Source organism: Fragaria vesca, linkage group LG6, assembly GCF_000184155.1.
Source record: "Fragaria vesca subsp. vesca linkage group LG6, FraVesHawaii_1.0, whole genome shotgun sequence".
Lineage (NCBI taxonomy): Eukaryota > Viridiplantae > Streptophyta > Magnoliopsida > Rosales > Rosaceae > Fragaria > Fragaria vesca.
Window position 1 is genome coordinate 2,628,880 of NC_020496.1, and position 18,830 is coordinate 2,647,709.

General features: G+C 37.5%; 1 protein-coding gene across 1 annotated transcript; it reads right to left on the reverse strand.

Moving 5' to 3' along the window:
• Positions 1 to 15,808: 15,808 nt before the first annotated feature.
• On the reverse strand, positions 15,809 to 17,966 carry LOC101307024 (transcription factor MYB113-like). Its single transcript, XM_004302169.1, has 3 exons — positions 17,822 to 17,966; positions 17,609 to 17,738; positions 15,809 to 16,682 (listed from the first exon to the last, which is right to left on the reverse strand). Exons 1-3 carry the CDS (start codon positions 17,937 to 17,939, stop codon positions 16,223 to 16,225), a joined length of 708 nt encoding a protein of 235 aa, XP_004302217.1. The 5' UTR covers positions 17,940 to 17,966; the 3' UTR covers positions 15,809 to 16,222.
• Positions 17,967 to 18,830: the final 864 nt, after the last annotated feature.

Consider the following 18,830-nt stretch of genomic DNA (forward strand, 5'->3'; position numbering starts at 1 on the left):
GCCGTCGCCTATGGTGGTTCATGGCGGCGCGTCTTGTAGTATTTGTGGTGTTTTGTGGTGCTGGTTAGGTAGTACTCTTCAATACGAATATGTTGATATGTGGAAATTCTAGGTTTGGTGTAAGGTTTGCATGTTAGGACTTTAAGTTTAAGCTTAAGCTTGTGTGAGGTTTGAGTTTAGGTTTTGAAGATTGGAGGCAGCCTTATTTAGTCGTTAAGTTCGACGACTTTGGAAGGTTGTCCTCTTTTGGGCTAAGGTTGGTTTGAGGGTGTTTTGTTATCCTTTAATCTGAAGGTGCTAAGGCTATCAATTTTGTTAATTAGGTAGCTTGTGGATTTGATTTGAGCTTGGCTCTTGAGTTTATTGTGAAGACACAGCGGAAATATTTAGGTGAGTAATATCTCACCAAAGTTCACTTGGAACCAATTATTTATGGAATTATGATGATGATGATGATTATTATTATAATGATATTGTGATGATGATTATGATAATTATTGTGTTGTTGATAATGATTATTATGATGATGATGGTGATGATGATTAAATAATTATGCTAATTATTGTGTTGTTGATAATGATTATTATAATGATGATGGTGATGATGATAAAAATCATAAAATGATGATGAATTACGATGATGATTTTTGTTGATGATTTTGATATTTTTAATTTAAAATTTTAATTTTGGTTGTTTTAAAATATATGAGGTTGATCGTCAACGGCTCATAGGTAAGATAAAACAAGTTTTCCTATTATGTGATTATTTTTAAGGTTCATTGAAATTATAATATCTTTGGCTCTTGTTAGGTTATTCTTTTGGGAATAACTGTGTCTTGTGCATATAAATATATCTATGTGGTAAGATATAATTTGATGATGTGCTATTGGGTCGTTGATGTTGATTTTATTATATTGTGCTTTGTGGTTTAGATAGTCAAACCGGGTTTCAAGCCTTTAATCGGGTGATTGGTTACGGTTATGATGATTCTACTCTATTGTGATATGTTGTTTAAATAATCAAACCGGGTTCTAAGCCTTTAATCGGGTGATTGGTTACGGTTATGATGCTATTATTATTTTTGAATTGATATTGGACAGTCAAACTGGGTTCCAAGCCTTTGGCCGGGTGATTGATTACGGTTAGGAATAGAGCTCTAGTCCGTCTGTCGGTGTAGGTCATGGGATATACCTTATGGTATCTAGGACCCATGGGTACACAAATTTTTGTTGTAGGTCATGAGAGGTATTTATTAATATCTGGAACTCATGGGTACATGTTATTTGTAAAAGTGTTGAAAATGTGGGTTTAACTTTGTTCTTAATTGTTGTCATTTAACTTGTTTTGAATATCTCCTGAACTATGCTTCATGCAGGAGATTTCATGCAGGAGATTCCTCAATTCTTATTTGTGTGATTTTTAGTGGAATTCCTGAACTATCATTAATTGCAGGATTCTCTTATGATTGAGTGTTTTGTGAATTGTTATGTTTTCTTAATTTCTCTCTTTGAATTTTTATTGTTGAGGCAATTCCTGAACTAAGTTCTAAGCAGAAATTTCCGGTTTTATTTTGTGTGATGTTGGGTAGAGATATATTTTGAGAGTTACTCATACGGGCTTCTTAGCTTACCGGGTTTGTTGTTTGCAACCCGGTGCACCAATTCATGATGTAGGGGTTAGACCTGCAGGTGATGATCAGCAGGGTTGAAGCGGTGGCTTAGGAGCTGGGTTTTAGACAATGTACAATTATTTGTATATTTTGTTAATTTGTCTTTAAGGTCATGTGAGCGACGTTATTATAACTAGACTTTTGAAGTTGATGTAATTAAGGAGATATAATGTTTAACTCAGTTGTTGAGTTTGTTGACATTTAAATTTCTATTATTTGTTTTTACTTTGATAGTTGTTGAGCAGGTTTTGGGATGTTAAGATTTTAAGATATATCATGCCCAAATTTTTGAAAATTTATCCTTCGAAAATTGGGGCGTGACAAAACATTTGCAGCAAAAGTGCTTATTGACATCATTTTGTGTGTTAATGAATAGATACAAGGAGAGCATCCCAGAAGAATCATGGGAGTTGATAAACAGCACTTGTTTTCGAGGAATAATTGAAGCATTCAGATTGGGCAAGGTTGAGGAGGATCAAGTGAAGAAGCTTGAATCTGATTTTGAGATCCTAATGAGGCACTACAACAGTGACAATAAAAACTTCATATATGGGAACAGGGAGATTAAAATTACGGAGCATGATGTTCATTCAATTTTTGGAATAACCAAAGAAGGCTCGGATGTGGATATCACAATAGACCAGAAATACTGCAAGGGTAGTAAGAAGAATTTGGCAAATTCTGCTGTCTTTGGAAATCAAACAAGAAGAACAATCACCAGAAAGGTTATTGATGACACATTAATGGAAGAGCTTAAGAAGATTAAGAAGAAGAAGGGGGATCCAAGGAAGATAGCCTATTTGGTTATAATGTACCTTATGACAGCTTTATTTTTCAGCAGAAGAGGGAACCACATTGAATAGAAACTGATACTCAAGTGTAAAGACCTTGAAGGCATCGACAAATACAACTGGTCACATATGGTATTAGAATTCTTGCACCAAGGACTTCACAAGCACTTAAGGGGAGAGCCAAGAGTTTTGAACGGATGCCTCCTTTTGGTTCTATACTGGTTCCTTGAGAAAACAAAAATAAAGAAGCGGATTATCGGGAAAGAGAAAGAGACTCCCAGATTTATAAGATGGTCAATACAAGAGATCATCAAAGAAAATGAGTATTTGAGAAGACCTAAATTGCTAGAGGTAATGGTATTTTATTTATATAGCCATTTAAAAAAAATTAAATATTGCATTGTATTTTTTGTTTTTTGAAAAACTAAAGTAAACTGATTTGTGTCATATAAATGTAAAAACAGGAACTCAATAATAGAAGGTCCATGGATGGATGAGGAGGAAATGAGTTCCGGCAATGATGAGCAGCAGCAAGATGACAATAGAACACCAAGCATAATTGATTGGGTAAGTTTGAATGGTTACTAACACCCAGTAAAACTATTGGCAATTGAAATTGAACTTCAATTGCAAGTTTACTGACCCTTATTAGAAGTTTACTAGGGGGCAGTAAACTTATACTGGGTTTACTAGGGAGCAATAAAGTTGTTTATTAGGGTATATTAAGTGTGTAATTGTCATGAAATAGAAAGGGAGATAATGTATTGTTGTTTACTGACCCCCAGTAAAGTTGTTTATTTGTATATAATTGTTTAACAGTAACGATTTCGTTGTTATAACGTGTACATGAGCTGCCGATGGAAGATATGAAGAAGAAGCTGACAGAACTTGCCAAAGCAAATGAAGAACTAGTGAACAAAAACACTGAATTGCTCGGCAAGTTAAAGAAAGCGGACAGGCAAATCATTGAGCTAGAGAAAGAAAGGAGGGCACACAAAAATGAAATCAATGATCTCAAGAAACAGTTGCACAAGGGGGCAAAACATGCTCAGACAAAGCAGATAATATGTGTAACTGAGGAGAAGGAGGAGGAGGAGGATAGGTCAAAGCCGGTTGAAGAGGAAGAATATAAGTGCAGAGAGGGGTAACCAGGAACTGAAGAGGTAAGAGTAGAAATCTGTTTACTGACCCCCAATAAATATTGTGTTTTCTTCATTTTTTTGAGGATAACTTGTGTGTTTTCTTTTGTGTAGTTTTTTGAACAAGTAGCATAACCAATTCCGTTGCGAAAGATATTTCCAGAAGACGATGAACCTGTGACGACCGATGTCAACCTGTCTAAACTAGACAAACTTGTTGATCAAGCTGTGGAAATGGCCGGAAAAAAATTGAATGAAGAAACCAGCTTGAAGAATAAAGAACAGCAAGCAGGAGGCCTCAAGAAACATGTCAAGCAGAAGGGCTCAAAACAAACTGTGGAGACTGGTTCGATTGAAAGAGACGTCAACTTGAAGAAGCGTGGGGCACAAAAGAGGATAGAAGAAGAATGGGTGTATAACACCCCCGAAGGGCTAAAGCCAGCAAAAAGAACAAAGGAGGTGGAGCATAAAGTCCAAAATCGTATTGTTATTGATGGAGTGAACTGCAACACTGATACATGGAAGCTCTTGGATGAAAAGGTGGCGAATCACTATAATGTTATATATATATATATATAACATTACAATTATTTCCCTGGTTTGACTTGCTTATGACTTATTCTTGTCTGCACAGTTTCCGGTATTGAGAGTGTTGTGATGGTATCATTGACATTACCAAAGATGACTTGAAGAGAATAATTCAAGAAGGAGAGATTACATCTAATGCGAGAAAAAATTACTGATCTTACTAACCGTAATAAAGTTGATGTTTGAGTAACCTAAGATGTATTCTTTGTTGTAATTATTTGTGACTTATATATGTTGTACATGCAGACCATCAGGGTGTACCTTGCAATGTTGAAGGAGGAAATGGAAAAGAAGAAGGTCTCGGTCGGATTCCTAGACATAGAGGCAGCGGTAAGTAGTTTAACCTGAAATAGCAGCGTGCCGCAGCACCGCGGTCTCCTCGGTTACTTTTTTTCAGTTAACACAATCTTACTACTTGCTTTTATAAATACAGCGCACGGCGGTGGTACATGAAAAAAAACTGAAGGAGTTCCTAGCTGGAGGAGGAAAACAGGGGGAATTCAAATGTAATGAATTGGATATAAAGCTTTCCATTATTAATCCTCTGTAGTCCATTTTCAGTAAGGACCTGGTTTTCATTCCGATACATCATGGGGTCAGCCACCACTATACCTTGATCCTGATTGACAATGAAGCTCGATGCTTCTATCACCTGAACTCAATGCTACCGCCAAGGAAAGATCACTCTGCTGACTCCAGCAACCACTTTCAAAATGCAATGGTAGTGGTGAGTTGTAACTGATTTATTAGGGTAAGAAGTTTACTGGGGGGTAGTAAACTTCTTACCCTGTTTTTTGTTTGTTGCTTATTCTCTTAGTTTGTTTGAGTTGTAATTTACTTGTGTGTTAGAACCAACAGGTGAAGCACATTGTGGTGTTCATCAAATGTGTATATGATTCCACCAAATACCCTCTCAGCCAAGGCTTGGACCCTGAGGAATGGAGGGAAAACTATGACAAGCAGGACAGCCAAGGAATAGTGGTTAACGGTTACTCGATGATGAGTGCTGAAGAGAAAAGAACAAGAAGATGGATGCTGGACCAAAACGTTTATCAAGCAAGATACAAGCTGAAGGATATCTTATCCTGCCTGCAGCAAAAGAAAACATCGTAAGTACCTTTAAACTTCCTTTAAAGAGTTTAATTGGGGTCAGAAATTACTTGTTTGTTTTATTGGGGTGAAAAATTTAGTAACACTGTTTCTTAATACATTGCAGGTCAGACTGTGGACCATTTTTGCTCCACTTTATAAAGAGCCTATGTCATAAGGAAAAACCGACAAAAGATGGTGGTAATGAAATGAGGAAAAAGATCCTGCTAAAGTTTATGGACATCAATATAACAAAAAGATTAGTGTCACTTTAGATGTAGGATCTTCAAAATGTGAAAATATGTAGTATTTTGGTAGTGTTGCAAGAACATATGAATGATCTTGAATTTCAGTAAAAGAACTTGTTCTTTTAGTAATTTTGGTCTATTCCTTTGATCTTTCTGTCAGTTTCATTTATCTTTGGTTGTCAGTTTCTAGTTTTTTTTTTTGTTACAGGGTGGTTATTAGGGGTCAGTAAACTTTGGTTGCTCTGTTCAGGAAAATTACTGACCCCCAATAATATTCCATACTTGAGAGTTTACTACCCTATTATGTCATTAGAGGATGGTTGAAAGGAATCTAAGTAATAACAATCATCCAGAAACTTTGGTTGCTTTGGTCAGGAAAATTACTGACCCCCAATAATTTTCCACACTTCGAACATATGAGCATAACAAAAACTGGAAGCAATCCAGATAAAAGAAAAGACCTGAAAAAGAGTAAAACAAACATCCAAGTATCAAACTGGAAGAAAATAAAGGAAGGCGGATGTGTTGTATCAAGAAATACAGAAAATTACTGAACCCCAATAATTTTCCATACTTTATATATATATGAGCGTAATTTTCCAATCATTTTCCATACTTGAGAGTTTAATTACTACCCCAATAATATTCTTCACCTTATACTTCCGGTTAGGGCCCTAATCCCGTTTGAGAGGATATGACATTGTGATTTCGTTTGTTGTTGGGGCGTTTCGAATTCGCATATGTGAGAAAATTTCGGCAGCATCTCCCTACAGTTCCCCAAGTGCACAAATATCTATACCTAGAATGCACTCGAGGAATAATAATTAAAGGAAGATCTTGTCGAAATATATATACCCACAACCGAAAATGAAACGCACCAACAACAAACGGAATCTCAATATCATATGCTCCCAAACTGTCCAAATATGGGACAATTCGAAAACCATTTTGTTAGACACAGTCGTAACATAATGGTTCTCGAACGGGATTTTTAAGGGTAACAATATATATTGATGAATGTATAAGAATATTATAATTCTTAATTACATGATTCATTATTTTATTTTTAATCATATGATGATAATAATACACAAATCGATTTGAATGAAAACAAAAATTTGATAAACATATTATTCACATAATCATTAATCATACATACAAAAGCTAAAGATATATATATATACATCTTTAAAAATTATACACACAAAAGTTAGATATATATACAAACATAATACTATATAGTTTTCATGCATATATAATATTATACGTACGTACAAACATATTATACACACATATCCAGTAATTATATTAAGCATACAAGTAAGCAACAATCCATCAAAATTGGACTGGCAAGTTGCCGAAAGTTCGCAGGAAAATATGCCTAAAAAAAGAAAGTAGATAAATTAATTAAAGTAGTCACATATATACCAATTAGCTAAGAGATCGAGATCGAGGCGCGCAGCTCTTAAAAATCAATCAACTTCATGAAGAAAAGCATCCAAAACTAGATTTGGATCGGATGAATATTCCGATGAGGGGGAGGGGAGCTAGACCATGCTTTTCTTCTGCGTTCTCTTTTGGGCGAAAGGTGTATAAATGGATGATGTGTAAAGTTAGCCGACGGAATGTTCCGTTGCCTAAGAAAAAAGGCTTCAAAATCTTAGGCGACGGAACAGTTCGTCACCTAAGAAAAGAATATTCGTCTCCCAAGTCGATCTTAACTGATGGAAACGTCTTCGTCGCCCAAGAAATTTTCGGACGACGGAACATTATTCGTCGCCCTACAAAACGTTAGACGACGGACTATTTCGACAATCCATTTCCGTCGCTTAAGAAGATCTACGCCAACGAAATCATATTGACGGAAGGTATTCGTCGCCTAGGTTTACTACGCCGACGGAACCTGGACGACGAATGGTGTTTCGTCATTTACGAAAACCCTAGAAGTCGACGGAAGATGTGTACGGTTATTTTCCATCGCCTAAGATATCTGAGACGACGGATGTCGTGTCCTAGACGACGACGTTCCTCTTCCGTCGGTGAGGAGTCACTTAGCCGACGAAATTAATAAAATTCTGTCGGCTAAGTTGATATTTCCTGTAGTGAGATCTATTATTGAAAAGCTTATGTTCTAAGTTGCCTTCTAGTTACTGACTTACTGTTAATCTAATTTGCTATTAACAATACATTATTAATAACCATTTTAGTTTGAGTAGCAAGTATAATAGAATCCCTGTTGGATTATAAGCCACTACCAGGACAAACACTTTAGCCGACGAAAAAGTTTCATCAGCCTGTTAGCTTAATTCGTCGGCTAAGATCTTGGCTGACGAGCCTTCATCGGCTAAGATTTTGTCGGGAAAAGGTCGTCGGTGATGACTTTAGCCGACGAAACAAGAAGACGTCGTCGGGTATAGTCCCCAAGTTTAGCTGACGAAAAACATGTCGTCGGTTTTTTTCCCAGACTTTAGCCGACGAAACATTTAAGTTATTCGTCGGCTAAAGTATGTAATAAAAAATTAAAAAAATAACTAAAGCCGACGAAATATGGCGTATTTCATCGGCTATAGAAGGGTTTAGCCGACGAAACATTCCATAATTCGTCGGCTAAACCCTTTCAAAAAAAATTAAAAAACTATAGCCGACGAATTATGGCGTATTTTATCGGCTATAAGTCCATTCCAGTAACAAAAAAAAACTCGAAATTTCTAAATTACCATTCCAAGCAAGCTGCAAAATACACCAAAAGAATTCCATATAACCAACAACAAGCACATAAAACTATATAATTCATCAACTACACAAAATCTAGATCGTCTAAATTAATATCCTCTTTTGGGGGCTGCTGCGGCTGGGGTAGCTGTATAGTCGGAGGCATGGGCGGAGCCGAAAGTCCCTGAAGCTGAGCAGCTGTAAACTCTTGCATGTACTGGAACATCTGCTGCTGCTGGGTCTGATGGTTGGCATATATCTTGGCAGCATAGGCTGCCTGCGCAGCATTATAGGCTGCCTGAGCAGCTTGCTGTTCCCGTAGTCTCTGAACTTCCGACTCTAGCTGAGTCGTCCTGGTGGTCGTGGTCGTGGTCCTGCTGCTGGTCGAGGCTGCCTTTCGTTGAAATCCTAGAGTGGTCTTCAAGACCCCCTCGCCCTTCTTTCCTAGACCCCGGCAGTAAAAGTTGTTTGCTCGCGGTGGGAAGGCTGTGCTCATGATCCTCGCCCCAACTGTCAGATCGGAAGTGTCGATCCGGGACATGGCTTCGAACATCTCTTCCTCCTGCGTGTCCGGCCATGTCTCCCTCACTATAGCACTCATCACCTCGTCACTAGCCTCCTTCACCTTCGCCTAATTTGATAGGAAAAAAATTATTAATTAACATTTTGACATATATATAAGTAAAATTAAAAATTTAAAAACGTAAGATGACTTACAATATCCTCCTTCTCGTACGTATAGACGTACCGGTTGACTTCTGGATGTTCCCTGACCGCCTCGTCCATGAAGACAGCGAATGGTCTAGAACCGACACGATGGTTCCTTGTGTTGTGATGCTGGTTCTGAGCGTTCGCCCAGGAAACGGCCTTCAAAGAAAAAAATAAACTATTAGTAAAATATTTAGAAACGCACGTACTTAATGACAAATTAACTAATTAATTTTTTTAAATACCTGTTTATGAGGGTTGTTGAATTCTGATGTCAGAAGCCAACGCCACTCGTACTCCCTGTACTGGAACTCAGCAGGGGTACCAGAACGTGCATTCCCGCGCGTAGTCCAGTGGGTCCGCAACTCGTTCTTTCACTCCTTGTACCTACAGATACAACAAAAATATTAGAAATATTATTAATATCACATACAATTTTGTTTTTTCATTAACTTGCCAACGTACCTTCCCCTATGCACAACGTCCGCCCAGCTGCTCTTCAGGTGCTCAGGAACCTCAAACCATACCTGCATTTAACCGTTTACTAGTTTAGTTTTTCGAGAAATCAACAATGTAATACATAATATTATTGAGGCATTTTGTAAACTCACCGACATCGCGTTATGGACCATGTCCTTAACCTTATGCGGGACCTCGCCCCAGTCTGACCACAACATAGGGACTCTATCCCTAATGAGCGCTCCCACACGGCCGAAGTATGTCCTCGACTTCCCGCCCGATACTATGTCGCCATCCCCGTCAGTACGGATGACGATCCTCCCTGAGGTACTGACGATCTCCTCGAGAGCCTTCCCTGTGACGGGGCCTCTCTTCTTCTTTGCCGGCTTCGCTCCGACGGTGCCTATCACATGATAAACCAAATTGATTATTAATTATAAGAAAACAAATCATTCATCTTTCATTACCTGAGGGCGATGCGGCGGACGCAACGGATTCCGTCTCTGTCGCCGATGATGATACCCTCGCAAAAATAAGAGGCGTATCAAAAGGCACGAACCGGTACGTCGCTGATGGAGCCACTAGCGGGGGCAGTGGATAAATCGGCGTCCTTGAGCCATCGACTGCAGGTAAGGCCGGTATCATTTGCGGAAGGAACAGATGAGGCGGCGGCATCTGTACCCCAGATGACCCACTATCCGAAGAAGTAGGACCCGGAGTGGGCGCCCGGTGTATCTCAGGCATACGGGGTGCAGACACCTCCGTCTGGGTCTGAGGCCATAGCTGCCTCGAGAAATGAGGGACGCCTCGCTGCCTCGATGAAGGGGCATCTCCGACTGCCTCTGCGCTGTCTCTAAAAAGGTCGCACGTCTGGCTGTCATGGGACCCTAAAACGACGTTTGAGGGTTGCTAGAGGTTCCCTCAGACGATTCGGACCTTTGGCCCTTCAAACTCTTCGTCGATCTAAAATAACGGCTCATCCTGTTTAAAATATTAATTTGAATCAAGGCTGAGGCATGGGCGGATACACTCATTCAATGTTGCTCGTTAATTCAATCTTATCCTTCTCAAATCTAAGGCTCTAGATTATTTTGTCTTTATTCTATAAAAAATATTTTTGAAACCATTTTTTTTCATTATGTTCATGCTTAAATTTAAACACTTAATATAATGTGAAATATATATATATATTTTGGAAATTATACTTGTTTAAAAATATGAATTCAATTAAATATATATATATATATTCATCCGGATTTGATATAGGTTTTTCGATTTTGTATTTTGTATCTTATGTTTAAAAATTCGTACCTAGCCCACGATGAATGCAGTACCTAGTCATGGAATATACAAGTGCACAGTGCAAGCTTCAAGTGTATTATCAACAAAGCGACCAATTTGGGTGACTATCAAATTGAATATGGTTCATTTGCAACCAATCATTCAACTGTAAATATGGATAATTATGCAATAAACATAAATACGGAGAGAAATATTGAATTACGTACCCAGCCGCCAAAATAGTTTGCGAACTCCCTGTTATGGTACTCGATATCACCTTGAATGCTTGGACAATATTAATGGATGTCTTTCCAGTATTCAACTTCTGGACAGTTAATCAATACCCACCAGTGGGCAATGACTAGCTCATGTGGTTGCAACTTGTAGGAGTCTGGTAAAATTCCATAAACTTCAACATCACTGGAGAGTATGGAAAGATTAAATGTCGGTACATCTACTGGTATGGTTTGCGGAGTTTCCTTCAACGCTCCTAAATACAACTTCATGTAGGTGACGCACTCGTGCGCAATATATGCTTCAGCTATACATCCTTCAGGCGCAGATTTATTAGCCACATAACCTTTGTAGTCTCCAAGTTGCCTATAAATCAAGTTGCAAAGTGTTATGATTATTGAACATGTATATATATTGAGGAATTCAGGTGTAAAAAACGTACCTTTCCATGGGATACATCCAAGTGTAGTGTACTGGACCGGTAAGCAACAATTGCTCGGGAAGATGAATAATCAGGTGAGGCATGATGTCAAAAAAATTTGGAGGAAATATCCTCTCAAATTTACACATGATATAAATGATGTCCTCTTGCATTTCCCGGAGGTTAGATTTTTTCACTTCCCGTGTGCATAACTTTTGGAAGAATCTTGCCAACGCTACTAACGACTCCACCACCAGACGGGGAAGGAACGGTCGAATGAAAACAGGAAAGAGACGTTGTAGCAGGATATGACATTTATGACTCTTCAACCCGTACATCTTATTGTCTCGGAAGTTCACACACCGGGCTATATTTCTTGCATAGCATGAAGCATACTTCACACAACTCATCCACCTGAAAATTACGTTCTTCTGGTCAGGCTTCACGGTGTAAGGAGCTTGAGGCATTTTTTTCTTCCCTTCTTTCAACCACAGATGTCTTCTTAATTGCTATTTTTTTTTTAGATTAATGCGTGCCTTAGGACCGTCTTTCGTCTTCCCCTCCAAGTTTAGCACTGTGCCCACCACACCGTCGTAAACATTCTTTTCTATATGCATCACATCTAGGTAGTGCCTGATCAACAACTTACTCCAGTATGAGAGTTCCCAGAATATGCTCTTATGTGTCCAGAATTTGTACATGTCGGGTCTTTCAAGTATTGCCGCCACAATATTGGGATGATTGTTAAGCTGCCCAAAATCGTACTCATTAAGCACTGCTAAAATTTCTTCCCCCGTCCATCTTCTGGAAGGCATACCATTTTCTACGGTCCCATCAAATGCTTGTGCATCGAACCGCTATCCATGATCATATGGAAGGAGAGTACGGTGACCCAATTTGCTTATCTTGTTGCAATGACTGCTGCTCCCTTCATCGCTAAGGCATTATAGACAAGCCTTATATCCCCTAACAACGTTGCCCGACAAGATCCCACGGGCAGGAAAATCACTGATGGTACCAACAACCATGACATGCATCTAGAACATCTTGTGCATGTACTTGTCATAAGTGGGATGACCAACGTCCCACAAGAACTTAAGCTCTTCAATCAAAGGTCACAAATACACATCAAGACACTTCCCTGGATAATTGGGCCCCGGAATCAACAAACTCAACATATTGTATTCCTTCTTCATGCACATCCATGGAGGAAGGTTGTACGGTACCAAAATCACCGGTCATACACTGTATTGAAGACTCATGTTGCCAAAAGGGTTGAACCCGTCGGATGAGAGCCCTAGCCTCACATTTCGAACCTCTGACGCAAAATGAGGAAATTCCTTGTCCATATGCTTCCAAGCCTCACGGTCAGCAGGGTGTATAAGGGTATATTCGTCATGCAATTCCCTATCAGCGTGCCATCTCATAGCTTTGGCCGTGTGTGAAGACATGTACAACCGCTCCAGCCTATCCCTCAACGGGAAATACCGAAGTACCTTCACAAGTTTCCTATTGCCTACATGAGTCAGCTTATACCTGTCAGTGTGACATACCGGACATGCGTCATGGCCACCAAGGTCATTCCCTTCTGAATCTTTACCCCAGAAGAGAACGCAGTCATATCTGCATGCATGGATCTGGATGTAGGAAAGCCCAAGATCTTTCAAGATACATCGGACCTTATGATGAGTGGTAGGAAGACGATGACCGTGAGACAGCATCGAAGCAGTGTACTGTAGATAATCATCAACAGCCTTTACGGTCGATTTTGTCTCAACTTTAATCTTTATTACTGTTGACAACCCTAGGGAAGGGCTGCATCGGGTTAGACATATACTGTCCTTGAGCGCATACACCGCTCTCATAAGGAAACATGTCGTTGATGAAGGCCGTTGTTGGATCGTTGGATGTACTGCCCGTCTCAGAAAATTGGCCATGATCATGCGGACCCCCTGATGATGTTTTACCGTGATATAACCAACATGTGTATTTCTCACAAATCGATGCATATCGCTGCGACACTGACATTTCATGCACGGGCAATAGAAAATTGTATTCCCGTTAGCATTAGCCAGCGTATATTCTAAAAAACTCATAACTCCTTTACTATATCTTTTGTCCTATTTTGGAAGCGAAATCCAACTCTTATCCATATCTTGAAAATATAACAAAATATATATGTATAACGCTAGCTAATTATTAATTAAATTTGATGTCATATATAAAATCTCAATTCATTTAGTATATATTCTACGTACTACAACTAATTGATAACAAATTAATTAACACACACATATATGTATATATACTTAATAATTACATAACAATATTATATATATCAACATCATCACAAAATCATCATCAACAACTTCATACCATCAACACAATATTATAAATTAATTAACATATATATATATATATCTACGTACTACTTATTAACAACAACATCATATATATTATCAAATCATCAACCAAATCGATCAAAACATATATATATACATCCAACATACTCAAAATCGATTAACTCATAACAATATTATATATCAACATCATCACAAAATCATCATCAACTCATATCATCAACAACTTCATACCATCAACACAATATTATAAATTAATTAACATATATATATCTACTACTTATTAACAAAAACTTCATATATATTATCAAATCATCAACCAAATTGATCAACATATATATATATATATATACATCCAACGTACTCAAAATCTATCAATTCAATTACACTCAAAATCGATCAACTCAAATGAAACTCAAAATCAACATATATACACATGTACGTACCTATATATAGCTCCACAAACTAATTATGGACAGATTTCGACAACACCCAAACTTTTTTCCCGTTTTTTCTTCTCCCATTTTTTTTCCCAGATGAGCTGCTGTCCAGATTTGCAAATATAAAGCACTTTAGCAGACGACATTTTAATTTCGTCGGCTAAAGAATTTTAAAGTCGTTGGCTAAAGTTCACAAACTATAGCCAACGAAAAAAATTCTTTCGCATTAGCCGACGAAAAAATGGTTCGTCGGCCTTTTTTTTTATTTTCGTCAGCTAAAGTGTTTCTTCTGGTAGTGAGCGTTCGTCTATTACATATTCCAGAGAAAATAAAACCTGCAGCAAAGCCCGCAGCAAAGCGAGGGTACAAAAACTAGTATATATTATTAAAGGAATCGAGGCTGATTAGGAAACTTTGATAAGGGTTCACACAACACAAACTTGGCGCAATGCTACAAACCTCCCTCAGAATTAAAACAAAAACTAGTATATATTATTAAAGGAGTCGAGGCTGATTAGGAAACTTTGATAAGGGTTCACACAACACAAACTTGCGCAATGCTACAAACATCCCTCGGAATTAAAACACTGGAGTAGTCTAAAGTCACCTGAACTTGCGATCAAACAGTTCACCGTTTGGAGCATCTCATCAGCTTACACCTGAACACCATATCAACGAGTAACACGACTCACACCCTGCTCAACACTCGGAGCAATGAGTCGATCAACAACGTACCATCCTGGACACTCGGATCAAAGAGTCGCAGATATTGTTAGTTCTGCTATTTCTCCCAGATATTGGACGACTATGTTGTTTTGGATTGTAAAAGGTGCATGAGTGAGCCGATCAGTCACTTTTGTCGATTAGGTTTTCGATTGCGTTGGAACTCAGAAGTATGAAGTCCTTTCTTAAGGCAACCTATGGACTTCGCCTGAAGTTGATACCACTCTAGGTACACAATCGCTAGGAGAAGATGTAAAGGATGTCAAGAGCGGCCAAAAGAGCGAGACAACTGCATGTCAAAAAATTTCTTTATAAAAGTCAGTAATCTACCAATCTTCAATTCTTCCTCGCTTATATATGTATGTTACAAATATCAATCATCTCTATGCAAGGAGTAAAATATTGACGATCATGGAAATTTCGATGGTTCGAAAAAAAGAAATCTCAATGGATATATCAAGATAATATCGAACATCAATAGAAATTTTACCAAATTTTATCTAAAAGTTGTATATTCGACCAAAAATAGACTAAATATAAAATATAAAAAAGATATAAAAATTAATATCGATAATTATAAAAATAAAAATTTCGAAAAAATATCTTTAGATATTTTACTCCTCGTCTCTATGTACGTAGTCTCTTGCAAGTTTTCTTCGGATAACATCATTTGTTCTTATGCTATGAAGGTAGTACCATCGGCCTGCCAAGCATGCATGCAAGCTCTTGTTGGGCCTTTGTGAAAGGTGGTAGATACTGTCTGTCGCAGCAAATTGGGCATGTATGATTTATATTAGATTTAAGACTTTTGTTTTCAATTGTGGCGCTGATCATATCTCTAAATAGTAACAAATTAACCTAGCTACCTTTCTTTCTTTCTTAATATCCTCAACACAGTTATATATGTACATTGCCAGGCCATTAGCATACTAAATTTAAGAATCTAGCAAATGATTGTATTACTTATTCAATGCCAAACCAATTTATCCATAGATGAGATAGTATTTTGGTTTTGTTAAGCCCTAGCTAGTATTGAACCCAGCTGCACTGACCTACATGCATGCCCTAACTGAATCATATATGTGTGTCTCGAGGTTTTTGAAGATCGATTACATCGTGTATTGTATGAATTAGGCTTCTTCTCACTGAAGATCGACGTATAAACTCCTCAGCTGCAAAACCATATATATTACTCCATCTACGTACGTATTTGTGCAATCTCTTATTTAACCGAAATACAATAGAAACCTACTAGTAGCTAGTGCACAACCAGATACATACGAGAAACCAAATAAAGAGGAAAAAAGAAAAAAGAAAAAGAAGTGCAACTACTAATATGCACCAGGAAGTCTTAAAGAAGTCATACGTAGGAGATGTTGACTAGATCATTGCTTGCCGATTGTACCGTATCTTCGACCCAAAAGTTTGTGAAGAAGTCATGATCCTCCAAACCAATAAGACCAGAACACATTGTTCTATCAATGCTCTCTGTACTGTCTTCTGCGAAATCTTTCCACCAATCAGTTACATTTTCTAATTGTAGAGTCTGTGGTGGTGCTGTTGGTAAAGAACTGGTATAACTCATTTCTGAATGATTATGCTCTATATTTTCATATCTCTCCGTAAAATTGAACCTTTTGATGAAGGTTCGTGGTCGAGGTCTTACAATTGTGGTGGCTTTTGTATTTTCTTGAGATTTAACTTTCAGTTGCTTTGCGTATGAAGCCGTCTTTTGATCCTTTTTCCTTTGATAAGTATTCCAATAGTTCTTCACATCATTGGCAGTTCTTCCTGGCAATCTTCCGGCAATTAAAGACCACCTTATGTCCATAAAGAAAAGAAACACATTAGAAACTTAACAGATGCAAGGCAATTTCTACAATATTAAATGTATGTCATATAGGGTCCGGTTCAAGGGACATTAAGGGACATTAAATTTGACACAAATTTTGACACTAATTGTTAGCCATTAGATTTTAAAACAATGATTGGTCTAGATCAATCCTAAATATGATGTCAACATATTACTAATTGATGTGCCAAGTGACGTGATATTACCTAATTTAATAACAAATCAAATTAAAAGAAAAGAAAGAAAAATCACATTTTAAAATCTGGAAAACAAAATCCAATTTTTACGGATTACAAGAAGAAGAACAAGATCATACATTTGTCTTCTTTTGTTTTAATTTAGCGTGCATCAAACACAGTAGCAAAATCCTCACTATATTATATATTCCAATAGTTCTTCACATCACACGTGTATATATATTATATATAAACATCTGTCAGTCAGTTATGAAATTATAAAAGAATCTTTTTAGTTCAAATAATTTGTAATTAATTCATGATAAATTTCGTTAAAAGGCTATGTAGACATTTTGATGTTTAGTTCATGGATAGCTAGCTAGGCAAGCATAAGCCGTAGCCATCAGGCAATAATAAGCACCAATACTTCAGCTAAAGGAGTTCCCTACACTGAAAGTAAGTGGGTATGATTGTATGAAGGAATGTACGCATGATATGAAAGGAGGATGCATGGGCTAATTAAAAGCGTAAAAGTAGCAGAAATGACCACCACTCTAGATATTTATTATTCAAGGAAAACATATGTAAATATATATATATATATATATATATATATATAGTTAGCTTTGGAATTCCAGAAGAAATAACGCATGCTTTACCTGAGAGAACAGTAACTGAGAAATTAAGCAGAAACGAACATATCAGATGCTCTAATTACCTGTTTCCTAGAAGCTTATGAAGCCTGATGATCAAATCAACTTCATCCTCTGCAAACTCTCCTCTCTTGATATTCGGCTTCAAATAATTCAGCCATCTCAGTCTACAGCTCTTCCTGCATCTGTTTAAGCCTGCAAGTACAGACGTAAACATACATATAAGCAGCAGTCTAAACTTTCCAGTGAGAGCATGTACGTAATCTTAGATTAACTACCTGATTTGAGAGGAACATGATGCCATTTGCCTTCTCCATGAATTTCGATGAACTGTTTCAGAAGTTCATCTTCCTCTTTAGTCGATGCACCTTTTCTCACACCGAAATAACCCTCCATGAAAATTAAGCAGATTTCACTGTATGCTGAGTTGCTGACTAAGAACCGAAGCAAATTAATATATAGGGTTTCGAAAACATGTACGTATCCTAAGACCATGCAACGTGCATTTCTGCTATCCACGAATAGTGAAATGTAGTTTGAATTTACGGTCATTAGTCATTAATTACTTTACGAAAGAGAAAAGAGGGACAAGATGATGAGCCTTCCACGGTTCTTTAAAGGTCTTGTCAATCAATTTGAGTTTGTTCTACTTTGAACACGTCTTCGATCTGCAAGTGTATTTCGATTCGACATACATCAGTACACTAGCTAGTTCTAGTAGTTTTCGCAGACAAAATTCAACTAATTAAAGAACAAGGCTCAAGAACAATTTCGATCCATTGCATGTGGAAGTTAGCTTGTTGCTGTCGAGTCCCCACCCTAAAAGGCTCAAATGCAATGCAAGGATAGTTCGAGACAAACTCTTGATTTTCTGACTTAATTACCGAATAATAGAATGAACATACAAAGAAGGCTCATAAGTCTCACCAATGGTTTTCTTTTCTTTTTTTTTCCAACTATTGAAAATTCTGACGAAATTTTTCTGAGTTTTTCTAATTTGAGTATTGACGTTACCTATATTTGAGCAATAGTCAAATATCGTAACTATACGTATTTTGGAAACTATTATTGATCCTGGAAACTAATATTGATCGATTGATACTGAAATTAAATTTTCACAAATTTGAAGTACTAGTTTCCATAAAACCGAAATGTTTTTTTTTAAACCATAAAACCGAAATATAAACCTTAATTTGGTGAACCAAGTCTTAAACAAACTGTAAAAGCTTTGGGATTTCGTTGGATAAAAGAACTCTCAACTCATATGAAAACTTCAAATGCAGATTT